This window comes from Mchenga conophoros, linkage group LG15, assembly GCF_057382185.1.
Source record: "Mchenga conophoros isolate Kocher_MC1m ecotype Shallow Benthic linkage group LG15, M_conophoros_male_GT1.1, whole genome shotgun sequence".
Classification (NCBI taxonomy): Eukaryota; Metazoa; Chordata; class Actinopteri; order Cichliformes; family Cichlidae; genus Mchenga; species Mchenga conophoros.
In genome coordinates this window covers 17,012,804-17,033,487 of record NC_140540.1, presented here as the reverse complement: position 1 = coordinate 17,033,487, position 20,684 = coordinate 17,012,804, and the positions used below count along the sequence as shown (strand labels likewise).

Genomic DNA, 20,684 nt, shown 5'->3' with positions numbered 1-20,684 from the left:
CCAAGTGTAACCAGTGTGGTTCTGCGTTGTGTCTGATAAAAAAAGGTAAAAGAAAGAAAGACCTCCAAGTAAATAATTTGCCCACTCCAGCTCCTACGACCAAATACAAACAGTGGGGAAGAGGGTTAGCTCAACCCACCACAACTTCCAAGCTAGCAAGGAGTATATATTCATGCTAGCATTTATGGCGCCTAAAACACATTTATGATACACTACACACTTATAACATCTAACAAAAACAGGCTTAATAATGGCAATAATTGAACTAAAATCACAATCAGAAACATCAGGGTGGCTAAATATGAATTATATGTGTGTTTTAAGGTGTTGGAAAGAAATGACACCCACCTCTCCCACAGGGGAATTGTAGAAAAGGGGAGAGGCAAAAGGGGTACACTGTATTTATAGGAGTGCACCAAAGAAGAAGAAGAAAAGAATGAGGAGGGGCTCTAACTGATAATGAACATAACTACAGGCTTGGAGGTCCTAAAAGTCAGGTATAAAAGGAACGGTTTGGGGGTTTAGAACACATTTTGTGTAATTATAACAAGATGTGATTTATGACCCTGTTACAGCTGCACCTCCCGAAGATCAAACAATGAAATTATCTATAAACAAGGTGACTGAATGTGGAAATATGAATCATAATACGTAAATGTACAGAAATATACAGTTAACAGCTGGTTTAAGTAATAATTGATTGCATGCCCTGGGACAGAGGCGAGGCTGCCATATCGCACCATCGGCCCCTTTGGTTATCACTAGTAGGCGGTAGGTGAAGAGTCTTGACCACGGACACAACGACGGAGAGTGTCCGAGCCGGGGCGCGAACCGGCAATCTTCTGATCACAAGGCGAACTGCCAACTCTTGAGCCACGAACGGCCTAATTCGCAACGATAATAATACTTATGTGATGTAACACAAGCTTATAGGGATCATGTTATATACTTTTCCATAGCATTACATTTGAATTCGATCTTTCAAATAACGGACAGATATTTGTGAGATCATGATACATTTGTGAATGTATTTTAACATTCTAAATATGCATATGTACAGACAGATACATTTAATAATCATGACAATTATGTTGTATTACATTACAGTGATTTAGTGTTAATTTACATTCAAAATGTGAAGTCAAAGTCTATTTACGTAACTTTAATGATATTCTAGAAGAACAGAACATTACTGTAAAATGCACAGAAAAATACCTTCATATTAGGGTTTTTTCCTACGGTCGCAGCGTTACCCGCAACCTTGTTGTTAGTTCACATTCATTGGCCGATGCTTAGCGTCATGTTATTTATATTAATTGCAATTCCTACCTCTACATTTCTTTTTCAATACATATAATTAGCACAGCGTGGCCATGCAATGTTTTACATTGTGGCATGCAGAGAAATCTTAACAAAGAAGCTCAAAGAGAGAGCTTGAGCTTGTTATTTAACTCCAAGCTGGTAGGGGGAGCTCCTTAATAAAACACTTACGGTGCTACAATGTGCCTCAATGTTCAACAACAGCACAACAGAAGTCACTCATGGTACAGCACTCTCTCTACAAAACAACAACTGTCAGTGACTCTGCACCACGGCGTAAACACAACATTCAAGATAACGGTTTAAAGTAACGTAACCATAAACAATAAAACAAGAACATCTAAACAGCAGCACATGTCCCAAGGCATGATGGGAGACATTTCTGGATGTATTTTTACAATCTAAATATGCATATGTACAACAAAATATATTTAACAAACAAGTAAATTGTGTTTTATTACATTTACAGTGATGTTATGTTATTTTACATTTGACGTGTCAGATCACAGTCTACTTATGTAAATGTAATGATATTCTAGAAAAACAGTACACATCTGTAAAATACACAGTAAAATCATTTGACATTACTATTTTTGGAACAGTGTAGGCTAACACTAACTAGCTAACAAGATTATAAACCTGGTGCTAAACTAAGAGAAGCCACAAAATCAGTTTGAATAAGAGTAAACATTTACTCGCCAAGTCAGTGTATCAGGTAAAGATCCACAGCAATGACAACAATAATATCTTGAGCTGACGCTTTTCCAGGTTTGCTCAACATATTCCATAACAAATTCTGGCACCATGAACATGCGAACTGATCCGAGAGGGAGGAGGACGGTAGTCACGTGGCATTTTCAAAACACATCTTTCATCCTTCCGCACTGAGAAGCAAAACTTCCATCTTACTTAGTTTTTCTAAGTTAAGACAACTCAAATAAATTGAGTTTATCAGCGTGTTTGCATAAAAAGTACTGGTAACTTATTTAAATCGAGTTCTAATAACAAATTGATAAAAACTAAGTTCAGCCTTTTTAATATTTTTAATTAAACACAATATTACATTTTACAGTGCACGATGCCCAGCTGGAAACACTTCAGCTACCCGAGATTCACCGAATTTACAGAAAATGTTACATTTTTGTGATTTATATCGTTATTGGACGATAGATGTTTTATATCGGGATATGAGATTTTGGTCATATCGCACAGCCCTACTCTGAGGGGGGTTAGTGAAGTGGCAGTTGCCCACTCTGCCGCCCTCACCATCCGCTGCAGTTTTCTCTTGTCCTCCACTTTTTTTTTTTTAATTTGCCAAAGATTTCTGACAAATATTTTGTACATTGCTGGTATTACAGTTAATAAAACTCATACACTTGAGGTATTATAGTGAATATTCAATGTAGAAAATGAGTCACCTTGAATCACCTCCCCTCCAGCAGGCCAGAAAAAGCAGTCCTGCATCCAGTTTTGCTGTCTTGATGTCTCTCATATTCTTCTATCACCGTTTCTTTTAAGTTGCAGACATGACAGTCCAACGACAGGCCACCCTGTTTTATGTGAAGCATGAAGCCAGTGATAACAAGTAATAAGAAGTTGATAACTGGGGATTTTAACCTGAACCTGCTTCATGGTGCAGCTCTCAGGTCTCTCTTGAAAACGTGTTTAACATCAGTGAGACCTTTACTCAACTATTACCCAATAAGCTCCTCTAAATTAAGAAATTCGTTTCCTTGCCTTCCTTATACACATACTCTATGATACCTGTGTCACACCACAGCATCATCCTGTCCAAGGACAGTGATGGGTTCTGTAGCTGTCCTCTTCCTTCTGAAGCTGATCACAATCTCTCTGGTCTTATTTACATTCAGCAGATGATTCATCACAAACCACTCTGCAAAATCATCAATCATCAAATTGCAATCACATTATGCAATGGAAAAACATGTGTTAGTTTACTGATGATAACTGATTATTTCTTGTTGAACTTGTTGAGCTTTTTCCAAGGATCTAAAGAAAGAGATTCTTCCACTGTAAGAAGTCCAAGTTGTTTTTTGTTTTCCAGCTTACGAAGACGGCCCTCTTGGTGACAATAAAAGCTCTGAATGGACTAGCAGCAGCACATGTTTGCAATTATAATGTTGCAATCACATATGTTCATGCTTTTTATGGCCATAGTTACGACTGACTAAAGGATGCTGTTCCTTCTTGCATTATATTGTGTGGCTGTGCTTTTATTTGGGATTCATGTGTAGATTGCAGACTTTTAAATGTAGTCTTCAAATGAGTTTGTAAAAATACATTTTTGTACATGAAGATTTTATTTTCAGTCAAAACTATGATGATGTTTGCATGGTGTAGAAAGACAATATACTTAACCAATAAAAAACTGAAGTTTCTAATGCACTTAGAGGTTTCAGATCACAATACAGTATAAAAATCAAGACCAGCTATACGGCTGTGCATTTTTCTGTTTGTTTAGTCAGCTGTAGGCTGTACAATACATGGGTGGTGATTGAGGTCACACAGTCCCCTCAGTCGTCTCTTTCAGCTCCTCTTCAGTGACCGCAGGCTGGTAAGTCTCTGTGAGTCAAATAAGCAGATCCATTATAAACACAAACCGAGATCTTGCACAAAAGTTGATCAACTTGTGGTGAAATATGAAACTCTGTGGTCTGGATATTCATCTACATAAAAAATAGGCCAATTTTGACACATGGAAGCAGAAAAAAGCACCAACAGTGTTTAAGAGAGCTACTTCATGCTGGCTGACAGGACAGAAAAATTATATTTGTGCTTTACTGTAATGAGAAGTCAAAAAGTATGTTGTGGAAAAAAGTCCAGCTTTCCCTTGCGCTACACATCAAAAAGTATTTTTAACACTATTCTTCCAATTTTTAAAAAACACAAATGCAAGGCTTTACTGTTTGTATTAGAGCCTTCATACCTTATATTTTTAGTGACATTGTTTTTTTGTTTTTTTAAGGTGAAAAGTCTTGTTTCAGTGTTTCAGCATGACTAAAGTATAAACTGGTCCTTCCCAACATTTACAACAGCCTTTGTTTTAAAAACTAACAAAAGTTATTCTAAGATCTCATACTTGTAATTCAGACTCCAGTCTGTTTTATATTTAATATCTTTAGTTCAGATGAATAACAAGGAAATTATATACAGTAGAATAAACACCCCTCTATGTTCTATGTACCTTTATAAAAGGTCAGTTTTGATGCTATTAAATGAGGAAACAAATGAGGGTATGTCATTAGAGGTTCAAGATTGGTCTCTATAACCTACAAAATAAAAGCTTACATCAAATCTGCCTTGCTTAGATTAATGCCCACTAACAACTGTTATTAATCATCAACACTATAAAGGGTCAAGGCTGAACTTATTCTTGTTTACTCTCCCTGTTTGTTCCCCATGTTTTTTCTTGTGTCATAAAAGGCCTTAGATAACCTGATGTACCTTTCTCCTTTTTCGTGAACCTTCGGTAGCACCTGAACAGCACGACGAGCACCAATGCCTCCGTCACCTGAAAAAACCCATAGATCATTGGGAACAGAAACAGAGGGCCTATCACTTCCTGGGGGAAAGCTATCTTCAATATGGTGATGCACAGCTGGATGTTCTGACAGCCTGTTTCCACAGAAACGGTCCTCCGCTCCCTGGTGACAGACACACATGTTCATGAGTCATGAATATAAACAGAAAGGCTCATAATTCTTTCATCTTTGATGTGACTGCCTTGACTTGACTCGATGACTGAATTAAGCCAAAGAACCTACGACTGGCTGAGTCTGAAGATCGCAGAGAGGACATATCCAAAGGAGTAGCCTATCAAAGGCATGAGAGCAGCGATGGCCAAGAGCGGAGGAGACAGCACAGTCAGCATGACTCTTCCGATTCCAATGTTGGTTAAGGTGACGATCACCACAATAAAAATCATCATTATAATTAGGCCTACCTGCAAACAGCAGGACACGAAACAAATCAACTCCATAGCAATTTGACAGTTGACTGACAAGCATTTTAAGGCAAAATGAGGCGTATTCCCTTTTACTTCATAACAAATGTGGCAGATAAAACATTGTGAGCTGAACTTGTATTTGACCACAGTAGTAAACAGTTAAGGTAATTACTTTTTTTAAATTAAAGCTGAAAGTCTGACTTGAGTCACAACTTGATTGCTTGATTTAAAACCCACCATGATTGTGTACAGATGCAAAACTACAAAAAATGACTGTTGAAAAACTTAAGGACCTGACTCTGTTGTCAACAGATCCAATAAAAAGATCAAAACCAAAAATAAGCCGATCCAGTAACAAATAGTGAAGCCTGATTTCTGATTTCGAAGTGATACAGAGATCCTTTACCATCCAAAAACCAGAACACCATTCTCTAAACCATGTACTGGTTCACATTGACCTAGTTACCTATATACCACCCTGGTCCAAAGAACTCTTTAGGACTCACTGGGTAGTCATGTGATGTGAGAAAAATGAGAAAGATTCATTTAAAACATGTGACACACAAAATCAAACACTTGATTGATGTAAGAAAAGAAAGTTTTGACTGATGATGTACTGATAAACATCTCTGTGCCAGTTAATCAACACTGTTTATCAGTTCTAGTGATCTGTCCAACCTTCAGACTCTTGTGAGTATGCACAGACCTTTGTGATGATCTTTGAGTACTGCGGCCTGTAGGTATTGATGATGATGCCAATGCCGCACGGCACCAGGATCATGACCAGTGATACGATAATTTCAACATAAGGGACAGCGTTCTGCAGGTCGGAGAAACCCTGACAGTAGAGGTAGAGCAGGAGAGGCATCATACCAAGAGCCAGCAACGTTGAGCAAGAGGTCATCACGATGCTGAAGGAAAAAGATAAGCGTGAGACCATGACAGCTTTTATCTTTTTGTAGCACCATAATGCTCAAAATTTCCTTCTCAGCATTATGTTGACAAAATGCATTCAAAATTTATCATAGTGTGAGACACTTCATAAACACAACACGAACAGGTTGCACAAATTCTGACTGTTCCAGAGGTTAAATACATTCTGTTTATATAGTGCCAAATCACAACAACAGTTACCTCAAGGTGCTTTATTTTGCAAGGTAAAGACCCTGCAATCAGATGACCCCCTATGAGCCAATGAAGAGAAACCAATGTGGAAGAAATATACTGTCTCTTTCTAAACTGCAGAAAGACTATATTTCTGTCTCAGATGTGTTTACATACAACATAAATAATGTGTATTCAGTATCAGTATTCTGAGGTTAAGCCAAGCAATGAGAAGAAAAAAATAATTAATATGAACAACAACAAGAAATAGTAGAAGAAGAATATTTGTGCAGCCATGTGTACATTACTTAGGGTTTCAAGGCAAAAAGGCAACAAAAATCCACTGCGAAACATTCCCGTTTTACCAGAAATTGAATGCTCTGGACTTTAATTCCCCTTTACAAAAAGTGAATTGAAAATTGAAAATATTATAATCTAGATGAGGTAAAATTTGACTGGAGAAAAGCAGTTTTTACAAATAGCAAGCAAGAGCCCAGTGGAAAGACTTCATATCATACTGAGTGTTTCTTCAGTCACATTTCTCACTCATTATGTGTTAATATACCTCTCTGCACTGAATCATACTTATTATTAATCTTTGGCTCTCTTCCAGAACATGTCTTATCCTGTCTTCCTTCTCTCACCCCAATTGGTCCCAGCAGATGTCCCCCCTCCCTGAGCCTGGTTCTGCTGGAGGTTTCTTCCTGTTAAAAGGGAGTTTTTCCTTCCCACTGTCACCAAAGTGCTTTCTCATAGGGATCAAATGATTCTTGGGTTTTTCTCTGTATGTATTATTGTACAGTCTACCTTACAATATAAAGCACCTTGACGTGACTGTTGTTGTGATTTGGCACATAAATAGAATTGAATTGAATTGAATATCATGTCTAAATTAAGCAGCAAGGTCTCTAGAAGCCAAGAGCAGTCCTTATGTTAATTGTTAAGATCGCAGAGTGGATGTTCCTCTTATTTCTACATGCTATCAAAAGCACAGTCCAGTTTTCCCACTTTTCTTCTTGTGAGCAGCTCACCGTTTGGGAGCCTCATGCATTACTTCCAAAACCCTGCCTAACTGGAAATTCCTCATATCCTGCCGAAACATTGCTTGTGTTATTTTTGCTGGTTTGGGAGCCCATGACATGCTTGCCAACTAATTGTTACAAGGTTGGCTGCTACACTGTGTTATGCAACTCTAGTACATGCCATTACGCTCTTGTTAACATTCCTTTGTTGATCAGAGTTCCTGTTTTGTCAGTGGTCATTTTCTTGTTCCCAAATGAAACAAAAACAAAAATTCTAATTCATAAAACATTAGTGGGGTTGTGTGAGATAACGATGTTCTTCCAGGCACTTGGTTATATAACAAGATAACAAGCTTGTAGTGACTGAAACAATCTGCATTCTTTGCCCTCATTGCCCACAGTCTGTCCTCACTGATCATGTTTAAGAGCAACAGGCCAAACGAGGTCCTCACATATCAGATAAAGGAGGACTGTCTCGAAGCCTAAAGTAACCACCTGTTGCTTCATAAGGGAGAGATAAGAGACGAGGTGAAAGGCTAGCCGAGTGAAAGTATAACGCCTAGGTGTCGCTCTGTTATGATAAAATGTTGATGATCTGTAAGACATTCATTTCTAATAACGTGTATCACTGCTTTTCAGACTGCAAGGTGTATTATGATTATCAGCGGTACGATAACAAGACAGATGAGGTTGCTTAACTTAAAAAAAAAACAGTTTATTGCATATCTTTTCCCAGAACTGAATTTAAATAAACACAAACGGTTTCAGGTTTGTGTCTTTAACTTGTGTGATATTTAAAGTTGTTTCAAAGAAAATTAAACCATCTGGATTCGGAGGTGTCAGAAGAAGATACCTAAAAAATGTGAGATTTTAACAGCAAACCATTTAGGAATGCACTTCCTCCCGCAGTAAGGGGTTTTGAATTTTACAAATAAAATAAAGACTAATAATCTCTAAGGATTTATGTCTTTGTGCGTTTGATCGTTTAAGAAAAAACCCAATGCATTAACAGTTTTGTAGCTAAATATTTTCTGTTTGTGTACCTGAGGTTCATGTCGCCCTGAAGAGCCAAAGCCAGGATGTTGGAGAGAGCTCCTCCGGGACAGCAGCCACAGATCAGAATCACCACAGCTGCTATTTCAGCCAACTTAAACAGCTGTAACGCAATAATCATAGTAACCTCATATGCAAAAGCAACAAAAGCAAGATCTCATAATGACACAAATGTGCACTAAGAATACCTTTAGCATTTTCTTTAATTACTTTTTTTAATTACTGATGATTCCTCTGCAGTTAATGTCATAGTTCATGAATAAATTCTTAATCAGTGAACAGATTAAATGACCATTTTATATATTCAGAAAAAAACAGAAAATACTTTATTTTACTGTTTTAGCGCTACTAACATTAGAAATGACAATTAAAAATGAAGTAAAGAAAAAACAGGAACACAAATATTTTCCAGTACAAACATATTATGCCTACTGCCTTTCTTACTGTAGTGTTTATACTCTTATTTCACTTTGCATCAGTACCAACCTTAGCTAAGAAAAAAGCTGTGAGAGGCATTATGCCATACTGAGCCACGACTGCGATAGCCACCCCCTTAGGTTTTCTCATATGATGCTGGAAACAGAAGAAGAAAAGTTCACATTAGCATAAGATTGTCTCCTTACATTTAGCTCACATATGAAACTGAACTTGCTGTAGTCACCTTGATCTTGGACACCTCCATGGTGCATCCCAGTGAAACCATGGTCACAAATAAGACAATTATCATAATTATGTTGATGGTTTTGTCCATTACTGGTGACATGGTAGGCATGTAACTGGAGGTGCTGTTTGCATTTGTGTTGTTGAGCCACGGATCTGGATCGGAGATAATATCCACTGTGTGGTCCATGGTGCCTTCAAATCAGAGCTGTGAGTGGAAAATCAAATGATAGAGCAGGCTGACTTTTGCAGGCTCATTCAAAGAATTTTGTATCCTGAGGACAGAAGAGGTGCATTAAATTTCAGTCAGTGTGACTGTTCTAATATTTATGGTGCATTTGGTTGGAATTGTAGCTGTTTTAACCGTGAGTCTTGCACAATGGATTTGGTGTTGTGTGCAATGCAGTCTGTGACAGTTAACTTTGGCTTTTTGCAGGTTTTGCAGTTGGTACTATGTTTGCTGCTCATTAGGCCAGAGTGATGCACTGTGAAGCAAAATAAAGTCAGGTCAATGAATGAGCAACTTTAACCTCCAAATGTATGGAGGTTAAGGTTTAACAAGTTGAACGTGTCAGATTGCTAATGATATGTATATTGGCATATTTATCACCAAGATTAACAACTGCCTTATTTGCAGGACCTGCATTTTTATTTTCAATGTTTTTCCATGAAAGGTTTGTTCTGTTTAGCATTCATTCTGTTCAATTTCAGTGACAGAAGAGTGAAATGAAGCATTAAACACATCTGTGTGGTCTCAGTCATCCAGGTCATTATAACCTTGAGAGCTTAAAATAAGCGGTAACCGGCCTTCTTTAAGTTTGTGAGGATGTTTCACTTCTCATCCAAGAGGCTTCTTCAGTTCTAAAGCCCAAAGGAGGATAGGCCCAGGTATTAATCTCCTAATGTAGGTTTTCCTATTTAGGGGTGGTCATTGACCTACTAGTAATCATGTGGACCATCACATGAGCCAAGGTGTGAAACAAGGGATGGCTCATTAAAATGCTAGAGGGTTAAGGGTGAAACCAGACTTTGCCCCACCCTATCATGTGACTTCTTGAGATCACTAGAGGCTAGGTGTGAGTGGAAAAGGTTCGCAAGATTGTATCGTAGATGGCTGATAGCTGTTGTCATAAGACAATGTCTCTGTTCAGCGATGGTCAGTCACAGTGGATGTAAACAGCCTCCATTACTCCTCTTAGAAACCATTGATGCTTTCAGCCCTGAATATGAACACTGTCATCTTTAAAGGAGTATCCTTTGTCCATCAAACACTCTGTTGTATGTGAGCATACACAGAGATTGAAGCAAAAACAAACCTTAATAATTACGATGGAATTCAAGTTCTCTAATTGGATAATTTTAAGTTTTATTGAGCTAGTTAATGCAGAGAAATCCTCGATAGGTTGAAGCTGCTTTATGGTGCACTCCTCTTGAAAAAGGTGTTTAATATCAGTTAGTTTTGTTCACTTAAATAAAATATATGAAAATAAATTATAAAACTAGATCAGAGAGTCAAATAAAGGGGTCTCATTCCTCACTGAATCGCTCTTAACGGTTTCTACTTTGTTTGCTTTCCCAGAAAGCTCGATGTTGTGTGGACCTGAGATAAGTTCCCTGTTTTGAGATAGTAGTTGTACAGGTCATAGTACACATTATATGGGCCTGAGACCATTTAATGTAATCATTACATGTGCTGTAGATGTTCAGACTTTGAAACTCCTTTGAATTCCCTTACTGTGTTTGAGGTAATGCTGCTGCAGCCTACACACCTTATACCATCCTGTTTTTATAGCACACACAGTGCTGCATACACAGTCATATAAAATGACTTATTTTGTGTTTACAAGAAGATGAAGGAGTTTAAAGTCATTTAAAAGTACAGTGCTTGACATTTAACCAAAAACACTTGGATAAAACGTGTTTAACATGGCATAGTTAGCTAAACAAAGCATATGTCTCGCTGAAAGTCACTTAAATCTAGTTAATCTGTGCATTAATGCACAACAACATGCAGCATTTGCTTGTTTCAAACCTCAAACTCCAGCATGCCTCCATCTCCATGTGACAACCACATCCTCCCTGCTGGCATGCTCACATGCTGTGTGCACACAAATTACTTTCACAAGATTGCACATCTCTGTTTTCTGCTCATATAAACAAGAACATGTTTGGGGAAAAAAAAACCCTACAGCACAGCAAAGCTCCATAAAGGTGTCAAGCATTACTTTTTGACTGTGCTGAAGGTGAAAATTGCACACCTAAATATAGAGGTCAGTCTGCAGAAAGTAGGAAAAAGAAGAAATTAGGAAAATTCTCAAGATGATTTCCAAGAAATGAACAGCTGCAGTTTTAAATTGAATATATATATATATATATATATATATATATATATATATATATATATATATATATATATATTGCTGTATTCAGTGCTTTCTTTACCTTCTGGGACAGATTCTTCCTTTCCTCGTCTCTCGTCTCTTTGTCATTAAATCAACTCTTTTGTGTTGACACTCCTGTTATCTGTAACAAATGACACATGGAGGCTTCTGTTTGCGCAGAGGTGCCATCTAGTGCACAGCTGACTACAGCACTTTAAGAGAAAACAATCTCCTCCGGGAGTTTCTGTAATGAAAAACGATAAGAAACAAACAAACAAAAAAAGACTGAACTATTAACGAATAACTTTCTCTAACTTTAGAAAATCAAAAGGTGTCCATGTATTGTTTTTGTGGGTCCTTGCTGATCTGATTCATTCTTTGAATGAATCAGATCAGCAAGATAAGATTCTTTGATAAGATTCTTTGAATCTTATCTGATTCAAAGAATGAATCCGATAAGAACGCATTGTGTCTTTGACAGTGAACATCTGTGAAGGAGTCAGCACTGTGGAATTCCTCGAAGAGTCCCCAAAGATGTTTTCTGCGTATCCTGTTGATTAGCTGTAATTGAAGGAACAAGGGGGTTGCATTTTGAACAAATATCCAGAAAAAGACATGCCTGTGTGAGGCTTTGCTTGTAGATGAAAAATAATGCACCAAAAATGGTCATTTAGTGCTTAAAATTTTAGAATTACTGACAAATATTTGAGGCAGAAAGGGATGGGGCAGTGGTTTGTAGGGTTTGGCCTGTTGAGCTGTTGTAGTTGTTGTAGTTGAAGGAAAGCCCAACACCAAGACATTCAGAGATGAGAGCCGAGACATGTAATCTCTCTCTTCTGGGCCTGCTCAGGGACCTCCACCTGGGGGGACATGCCTCACCCAGTAGGCATCCCTGTCAGCTACCAGCTACTTTTAAGCTCTCTCGTCACCAGGACAGACTGGTATAGGTCGTGTCCAAATTCATGGGCTGCATCCTCCTGAGGCTGCATTTGTAGGCCGATTATGCCACAGCAACGCGACGACGGCTGTCCAAATTCGTAGACTCCTCCGAATGCAGCCGAAAAATGCGTCCTCCTTTTGCCAGAATTTGAAGGATGGGTCGGGTGTATCCTTCATGGCCCACCATATCCCAGAACTCATAGCGCGGCCCAGCCAATTCCAGTTTTGAACAATGCGGCTGCTACTAAGTTTTTAATATTACTCTTATTACTCTTTCTGGGTCACAAAATAAACTTTTAACATATTTTCAGGCGAGAATGTAGCTGTGTAAACTTCAAATATCTGCTCAGTTTATGAAGATATCACATATTTGCAAAAGTGCTCTGACATTTTCGGAGACGTCTGTTATCCGCCAGCTCGATAGCTAGCCGGGAGCTCGAGGGTCACTAGAGCTGCCGAGAACGGCACAACTCCCGGCACATCATTTTCAGATCACCGCAGACTTCCGCTACTCAGGTTAAACGTAATATATAAGTCACTTAGACAACCTAAAAATGTTATTGTTTGGCTTTTTTCAGTGTTTTATTTGTTCATGAGTGAATCAGTTTGGCTGAGATTAAAGTTGTTAGATTAGATTAGATAAAATAAAACTTAATTATCCCTCGGGTGGTTTTCACACAGCTGAATAAACATCAAATAGAAAACTGATTAAACAGAAGTGTGAGACAGTCGAGAATTTACACCAGTGTCCTGTTATATTTTAGATAGCAAAGAGCAGACGGCTGAGTTGATTAAACTCCACCAAGACAGCGGTGACACAAATCTGAAGGTTAGACTGTCCAATTTCACAGCCGTTTACTTCCGGCCTACCCGACCATCTGAGGACCCGGCCCACGTAGACCGTGAGAGCCGGGTCCTCAGGAGGATGCAGCCCATGAATTTGGACACAACTATAGTGTCCACATCACTGCAGTCACAGCACCACTCCGTCTGTTGATCTCCCGCTCCCCTCTCACCTCACCCGTGAGCAAGACCCCGAGATACTTAAACTCCTCCACTTGGAGCAGTAACTCATCCCTGACCTGAAGTGGGCACTCCACCCTTTTCCAGATGAGGACCGTGGCTTCAGACTTGGAGGTGCTGATTCTCATTCCCAGCGCTTTGAACCTCTCAAGTGCGAGCTGGCTTCATCAGGTGGTGTCTTGCCTTGGGCAAGACACCTTACCCTACCGCCTACTGGTGTTGGCCAGAGGGGCCGATGGCGCGATATGGCAGCCTCGCTTCTGTCAGTCTGCCCCAGGGCAGCTGTGGCTACAACCGTAGCTGCCTCCACCAGTGTGTGAATGTGAGAGTGAATGAATAGTGGCATTGTAAAGCGCTTTGGGTGCCTTAAAAAGCGCTATATAAATCCAATCCATTATTATTATCTAGTGCACAACTGACTTCAGCACCTCAAGAGGTGAAGCTCATCCAGGAGCTTCTGCAATGGAAATGTAAAAAATAAAAAATAAATCTGAATGAACTGGTAACTAATAACTTCCTCTAACTTTATGAAGTCAAAAAGTGTCTTTGTTTTCTTTTTGTGTGTCCTTGCTGGCTTAGCCCTTTAAAGCAAGAGGCATTGTGTCTTTGAAGATGAACATCTGTGAAAGAGTTGACATTGTGGAAATCCCTGAGGAAGATTCCCAAAGATGTTTTCTGTTTGCCCCGTTGGTTATGGACCACAATGAGTCACAGAGTATAAATAAAAAAAAGAATTTGCAGCCCTTTGTCTGAACACAATGCTGTAATCACAGAAACACCATCTTAACATATCCAGGGGGTTGCATATTTAAAAACAAATTTCAACAGATGACGAGTGGCTGAACAAACATACAGAAAGAAGAGGTCTCTGCTTTTAGATGAGGAATGATGCACCCGAAATGGGCTTTTAATGCTTAAAATGTCAGAATTTATCAAAAGTAGAACATTAAAAATACAAACAGATGATTCAGTCATTAGGAGTCTGCAGTCTTGCTTTATTGCTAAAAATACTTGCAATGATACCTTTTTGCCTGCTGGTTTGCCAGCAGATTAGCATCTGCCAGGTACAAACTCCACACATGATCACAAGTTATGTACAGCTGACAGATTGTTACCTGAATACTGATGCCAAGTTCCTCACTAGCTTTCAAGAGCTCATAATTCCATGCCAAAAATGATAGAAGTAGCTCTGAAATGACAACAGTACATCCTGCTTTATGCTTTAAGATGTTTTTTGGTTATAGTTGTGATAAAGATGAGTTTCCAGATGGGTCTGGGATGGGCGTGAGGTTCTGGGGGCGCTCCGTCTCTGGGCTGGGACCCGGACCGGGCCTCCGGTGTTGGTTGGTGTGTTGCCGGGGGTTGTGGGCGGGTGGGTGCATGGGGGCCCAGCCCTGGAGCAGGGTGCCGCCGGTGCATCGAGCCACCTGGGGGGCTCTTCAACTGGTGGGGGAGATTGTCACATCTTGCAGGAGCTTTCCTCTCCTCAGGAGCTCCCTCTGCAGGAGGGGGAGATACAGGAGAGGTGGAGGAAGATCTCAGCCTGGGTGTTTATTGTCTTATGTAGTCTGGAAGATGAGTGGATGGTGGGGTGGGTGCAGTTTTCTCTGTGGTGGGGTTGGGTGGACTGTCCCGGGCTCTGTGGGGCCGGGCGGCGCTGCTGCACTGGGCCCCGGTCTGGATGGGCCTGGGCCCCCTTTCCCTGGCGGGTCGCGGAGTGTGGGGGTGCCTACTGGGGTCAGCGGGGGAGCTGGCCCCAGGGAGGGGTCACTTGCCCCTCCCTTCCTTCCCTCCCCATCTCCAGCTGCCTCCCTCTTCCCGCTCCACCACAACCACCCACACATGCAGGGTCTTGGAGTAGGGGTATGTCACCAGGGTGCAGAGGAGGCTACCCCCCCCTCTGTCCCCTTCTGGCTGCCTCTGCCTCAATTTTATCCCACAACTTAGACATTCACATTACTCACACTCTCATTACACATACATATAGGATCTTGGGGGTGGGCACGATACACGGAGTCCAAAGTACCATCAGGGTGTACACCCCACCCCTGGCATCGTTGCCCACCTCTCAATTTTAAATACACGTAGACATTGAGGGCTAGCAGGAGGGACCATGCGCTTACCTGCTGCTCTCTGGCAGGTAGCTCCATGCCCTCTTGGGTTTTAAATGCACCTTAGAACACACATGCATCAACACTACAATGAGCGGGTGGAGGGAGGTTTGGAGTCTTCTCTCACCCCCATTCTCTGCGACCTGCTGGAGCAGGGGGGCTAGGAGGAGGAGTTGGCCGTCCGACTGCGGTATGGAGTGTGGAGCCTTCCTGCTGCTGCGGAGTCGGGGCGGTCTGCCTCCCCCCACCGCAGGGAAAAGGGAAACACCACCTGGGTCTGGGTGCAGTTCCCCCCTCCAGGGGCGGGGGCACCTAGACCCGGTTTGTAGAGTACGCTTGGGGAGTGTGATCGTGTGTACAATGTCTCTTTATGTCTGTCTCCACGTTGGTTGAGTGTGGAGTAAGTGCATATGAGAGCATGAGGGTGGGAATGGATGTTTGTATCTGTGTGTGCCTGTATGTCTGTGTCTATATGTCAGGTTGGGTGTCAGGCGCCACCTCTCTGGGGACATCTTAGGCCCTCCAAGGTTTGGAGGCCTATCTCCCCCTACCACCACTTCCCCTGCCCATGGCGGACCCCCTCAGACATCGGTGCATTGGTGCTTCTTTGTGTCCGGGGATGGGCGTCCAGGTACACACCGGCTCACTCCTTGGCGGCCGCTTATCGGGGCCTGGAGCCTGGGGCTCGCTCGGGCCACTTCGGAGGTGGGGTGCCCCCGGCCTCTCGGCCTGGGGCTCGGTCACTCAGGCGCAGCTGGCTGCCGGCGGAGCTCACGGGCGCGTCACTGCAACTCCCCCTGGCTTCTGCTCCGCGGCTGCTGAGTGAGCCCTCATCTGGGACTCTCCTCAGCTCTTTCCGGGACAGTGGCGCAGCTGCCCCTCTGTTGGTCTTCCTTGGTCTCTTGTGTTCTGGGGGCCTCTGGATGTCTGGAGTTTTGATCTCCTCCACACCTGCTTCATGCCCTGGAGGACGGGGCTGTGGCCCCCCCACACCCTCTAGCAGATTATTACATGAAGGAACCTTTTAAAAAACAAAAAACAAGCGCGTCCATGCTCACAGGTGTACACACGGGTGATCACACCCACAAACTACACCCTTTTTGGCTCCTACCTCAAAGCACACTGTGTTCTGTTGATCTTATGTGCTGCACAATAATGTTTAACATTTAGTATTTACTGTCATATTCCCATATATCATTGTGATGTTGTTTATTCTATTACTCTTGTTCTCTTCTGCTTGCTTTCTTTTTTCTTTCTCAGCAGGTGACCCAGGTGATTGATATATGCATTTTTTTTTCTCTGCCCGTTCTGTTGGTTTTTGTCTTTTGCCCTTCTCCCCCGTCCCTCTTCTCAGCTGTTTCTCTTTCCCTCTTTCTTTCTCCCCTTCTTTCCCCCAGTCAAGTCTGTCCCGTATTCAGTAAGTGAAAATAGAGTGAACGATAAAGGGTGAATCGGGTGGACCATTGCGGCAAGGCTGGGATGGTCGGTTTGGTGGGGTGGATCCGTTGGGCATCTTTCTTTGCCTTTGGACGGCAGTTCTGAGGGCGGGGGAGCCAAACGGGACAGGCCAAAAAAAAAAAAAAAAAAAAAAAAAAGACAATACCAGATATATGACCCTGAAAATTTTTTCATCTAGTAGAACTCTTTCAAACACACTTGTGTCCCTTTGGAGTCATAAATTGAACATAAATTTACAGAAACCATTAATGTCTCCTCTGATTTAAAATAAATAAAACACTACTAGGAGTAACTGTGACAACCACAAAAAAATAAAAAAATAAAATAAATAAAATAAAAAAAAGATGAGTTTCCACTGTTGCCGATGGACTTGTGGGAAGCATGTGGAGTAGCTCTATTTATTTGAAAAGAAGAAGATACACACATAAACACAAAAGTAGCTTATAAAGTGGTGTGGGCTGAGATTTTGGTATAATACATTAACATTTAGCTTATTTAGTTCATTTAGTGTATTTTTATATAGCATTAGCCCTGTGTCTGGCGGGATACATTCGGGTGTATCCGGCCTCCTGCTTTATGGAAGCTAGAATAGACTCCCACTCCCCATGACCTTGAACCGGATAAGCGGAAGAGAATGGGTGGATGGCATTTGCATTTATTATCAAAATAACTTCTAAACAGCAACAACTACAACAGATCAACAGGCCAAACACTACAGGCCTATTGTGTCAATTGTGTCAGCTTTTACGCTGTGAGAATCACGTCCTTCCCTTAACCCTGCATGACCAGTTGTTTATGAAGAAAACAGAAAAATCATAACAAAAGCATTTAAAATGTAGATAGAATAGAGATACATTCAATCTGAGTCAAGACACTAATAAAATTTTTCAAATATGTATATAGAACAAATTTCATATATATAATGATGTTTAAGTAAAACACGTGGACCCCGTGAGATACTGTATATACAGGTGCTTCTTTAGACACAGTAATCCAAGGTACTGGATGTCGTGCAAATAAAAAAGAAAGTCTGGAGAACAGTAATACTCCATTGAAGCAAATTGGCAAGATGTCCCAGTATGACGCAGAAAGAGCAGAGATTGGCATTTCCAAAAAAGTCAACACCATTTACTGTAAATCACTTGAAGGGATCTACAGCTGACATACAGCACAGACTGCATTCTGTTGTGAGACAGGCACAGTGAGTCATAACGTACCTGCTTGAAAGATAAAAATGCTAATTAGTATCACTGAAGAAACGGCCTCTGTTTTGGTTACTGTTGCAAAAAACAGAATAATTATCTTTATTCTGTTTTTTGCAGCACATAAGTCCTATCTCGCTACTATAACATGATGCACAGCATTAAATTTAATTGTAATTTGAATATTTGAAAAGTATGTCGACATCCAGCCAAATAAAAATATATAATAAATTGTGGCACTAGAGCCTAACATGGTACAAACTTTTTTTAATATCATGTAATTTTAATCATTTGCCACATTTCCAAAGCATGTTGTTATCCAATAATGAGGACCGCAAAAACAGCAAATTCTTATAAATAATTGCAATGCTAATTATTGATCAAAGGCTTTCTACATAATGAGGGAAACTGTGATAATGTGAAATAACTGTCCTTTTTCGAAATGGCGAACACAATGTTCCTATTAAATTTACACTGGTGGTACTACAGCCTGAATTCCAAAAAGAGTTGGGATGCTGTATAAAATGCAAAGAAACCCAGAATACAATAATCTGCAAAAACCCATAAACCGATATTTTATTCACAACACGACATGGAAAATATATCACATTTAAACTGAGACATTTTATTATTTCATGAAAAATACTACCACATTTTAAATTTGATGGCAGCAAAGCATCTCAAAAATGTTTGGATGTGTACTACAAGAATCCAAAAACAACATTGCCAATGTTTACCCAAAAAAGTACAAGACTAACGGCTATGAATGTGTGAATATGATGCAAAAATGTTTTCCAAATAAAAAAACATGGACACCATGTCCTCTCAACTAAAGAGAAGAAAGACCATCTAATTTGTTATCAGTGCTCAGTTCAAGAGCCCGTATCTCTGATGGTATGGGGGTACATTAATGCCTATGAAATTGGAATTGGAAACAGAAAATCAGAATATGCAATCATAAATAACATTTAGGTAGAAAACATGGAGAAAACATTGAACATGAGATGAATGCTCTTGTGCAGTCCTGAGTATCTCAATTATTTCAATAGCACACAATATATTTAATCTTAACATCATATTATTGTAATAATAACTTATATTTGTATATCTATTGAAAAATAGTTCAAATAAACAAAAATACATAAAGAAAATAGGGCTGGAGGGACAGAAACAGCCCCATAGCTGAGGACCATAGCATGTGAGACTGTGTATATGGGTGCAGCAGGTCAGAGAAGTACTAAGGGGCTCGTAACTGAATCATTGGATCATAATTATTATTTCACACTTTATTGCTGCAGCTGTTGATGATTTAATTACAATCCTACTTTTTCCTTCCATGTGCTCATCCAACAGTGCTGGGCATTGCAATTGACAGCACTCTCTTCCAGTTTGTATTTATCATAAAAATTGATAACCCACGCACTTTGATATACTAATTAGTGCTGCGCAGTTGAGATAAACATGCTTATCTCTCTGTGGATGACATTACTTACTCTTATTTATTTACTTTTATCTTTTTTCTTTTGAGGGGGGGGGGGGGGGGGGGTTCAGGAAATTAGTTTGAATTATTTTTAAGTACAGTCACGCTTCATATTACATTAGTATACTGTATTTCATTTGCTCCATTTAGATTAACACTGATAATGTATAGTTAACTGATTTATTGATAAAAGTTTACAAGAATAATCTACAGTAATATCATCTAAGACAGTTTAAGGATGTAGTGAAACTTTTCTAGCATTTATCTGGCACTGCAGTGCTCCCCCCCCCCCCCCCCCTTCCTCCTTTTCATAAGTGATGCACCAACAACAATGGCAAGAAGGACAAAAAAAATCTCTAGTGGTGTCTGCATACTGGGGCTCTTCCAGTATGCCAGTACGCTGCAAGGGGACAAAAGGAGGGCATTTTAATGGTTTAGCAGGCCAATCTTGTAAGGACACGGGGGGGAGGGGAAGGTGGTTCAGTCTGGACAGATCATCTTTTCTAGCTGTAATTACAGCCAAGTCTTCCTTATACCTGGATTTTAATAGTTTTTTCTTCTTCTATAGTTAATCAGTGTCTCTACCTTCCTGCAGCCTGAACACTGTGAACTGTAATGGTGCTCCACACTTCATAACTCAGCTCAGGCCTGTGAGAAACAGTATTAAGGGTGTGGTGAGACAGCAGAAAATTTTGACTTTTGCTATATCTACTTCATCATCTTATTATTCTATAACATAACCCATCCCTCGAGGTAATTTAAATTCAATTTTGGTGCACATACACAGCTTGATGGCTTCTTGCTGTCATGCATGAAGACGGAGAGGCTTCACTGCAGCAGATGCATTATTAAAGCCTGGCCTTATTGTGTTGTCTTCTATTAAAAACAGGTATGCTGTTACTGACCATATTTCTAGGTGACCCTGTTGGGCCATCCTGCTGCAGGACATACAACAAGATTCAAG

The 20,684-nt window shown here is 40.4% G+C and overlaps 1 protein-coding gene across 1 annotated transcript; it reads right to left on the bottom strand.

The window, feature by feature from the left end:
* Nucleotides 1–1,128: 1,128 nt before the first annotated feature.
* On the bottom strand, nt 1,129–11,651 carry LOC146558135 (hepatic sodium/bile acid cotransporter-like). The gene is made up of 8 exons (XM_085247844.1): nt 11,569–11,651; nt 9,128–9,334; nt 8,953–9,039; nt 8,457–8,569; nt 5,994–6,198; nt 5,106–5,284; nt 4,786–4,985; nt 1,129–3,903 (listed from the first exon to the last, which is right to left on the bottom strand). The coding sequence occupies exons 2-8, from the start codon at nt 9,314–9,316 to the stop codon at nt 3,842–3,844; spliced, it is 1,035 nt and encodes a 344-aa protein (XP_085103970.1). The 5' UTR covers nt 9,317–9,334; nt 11,569–11,651; the 3' UTR covers nt 1,129–3,841.
* Nucleotides 11,652–20,684: the final 9,033 nt, after the last annotated feature.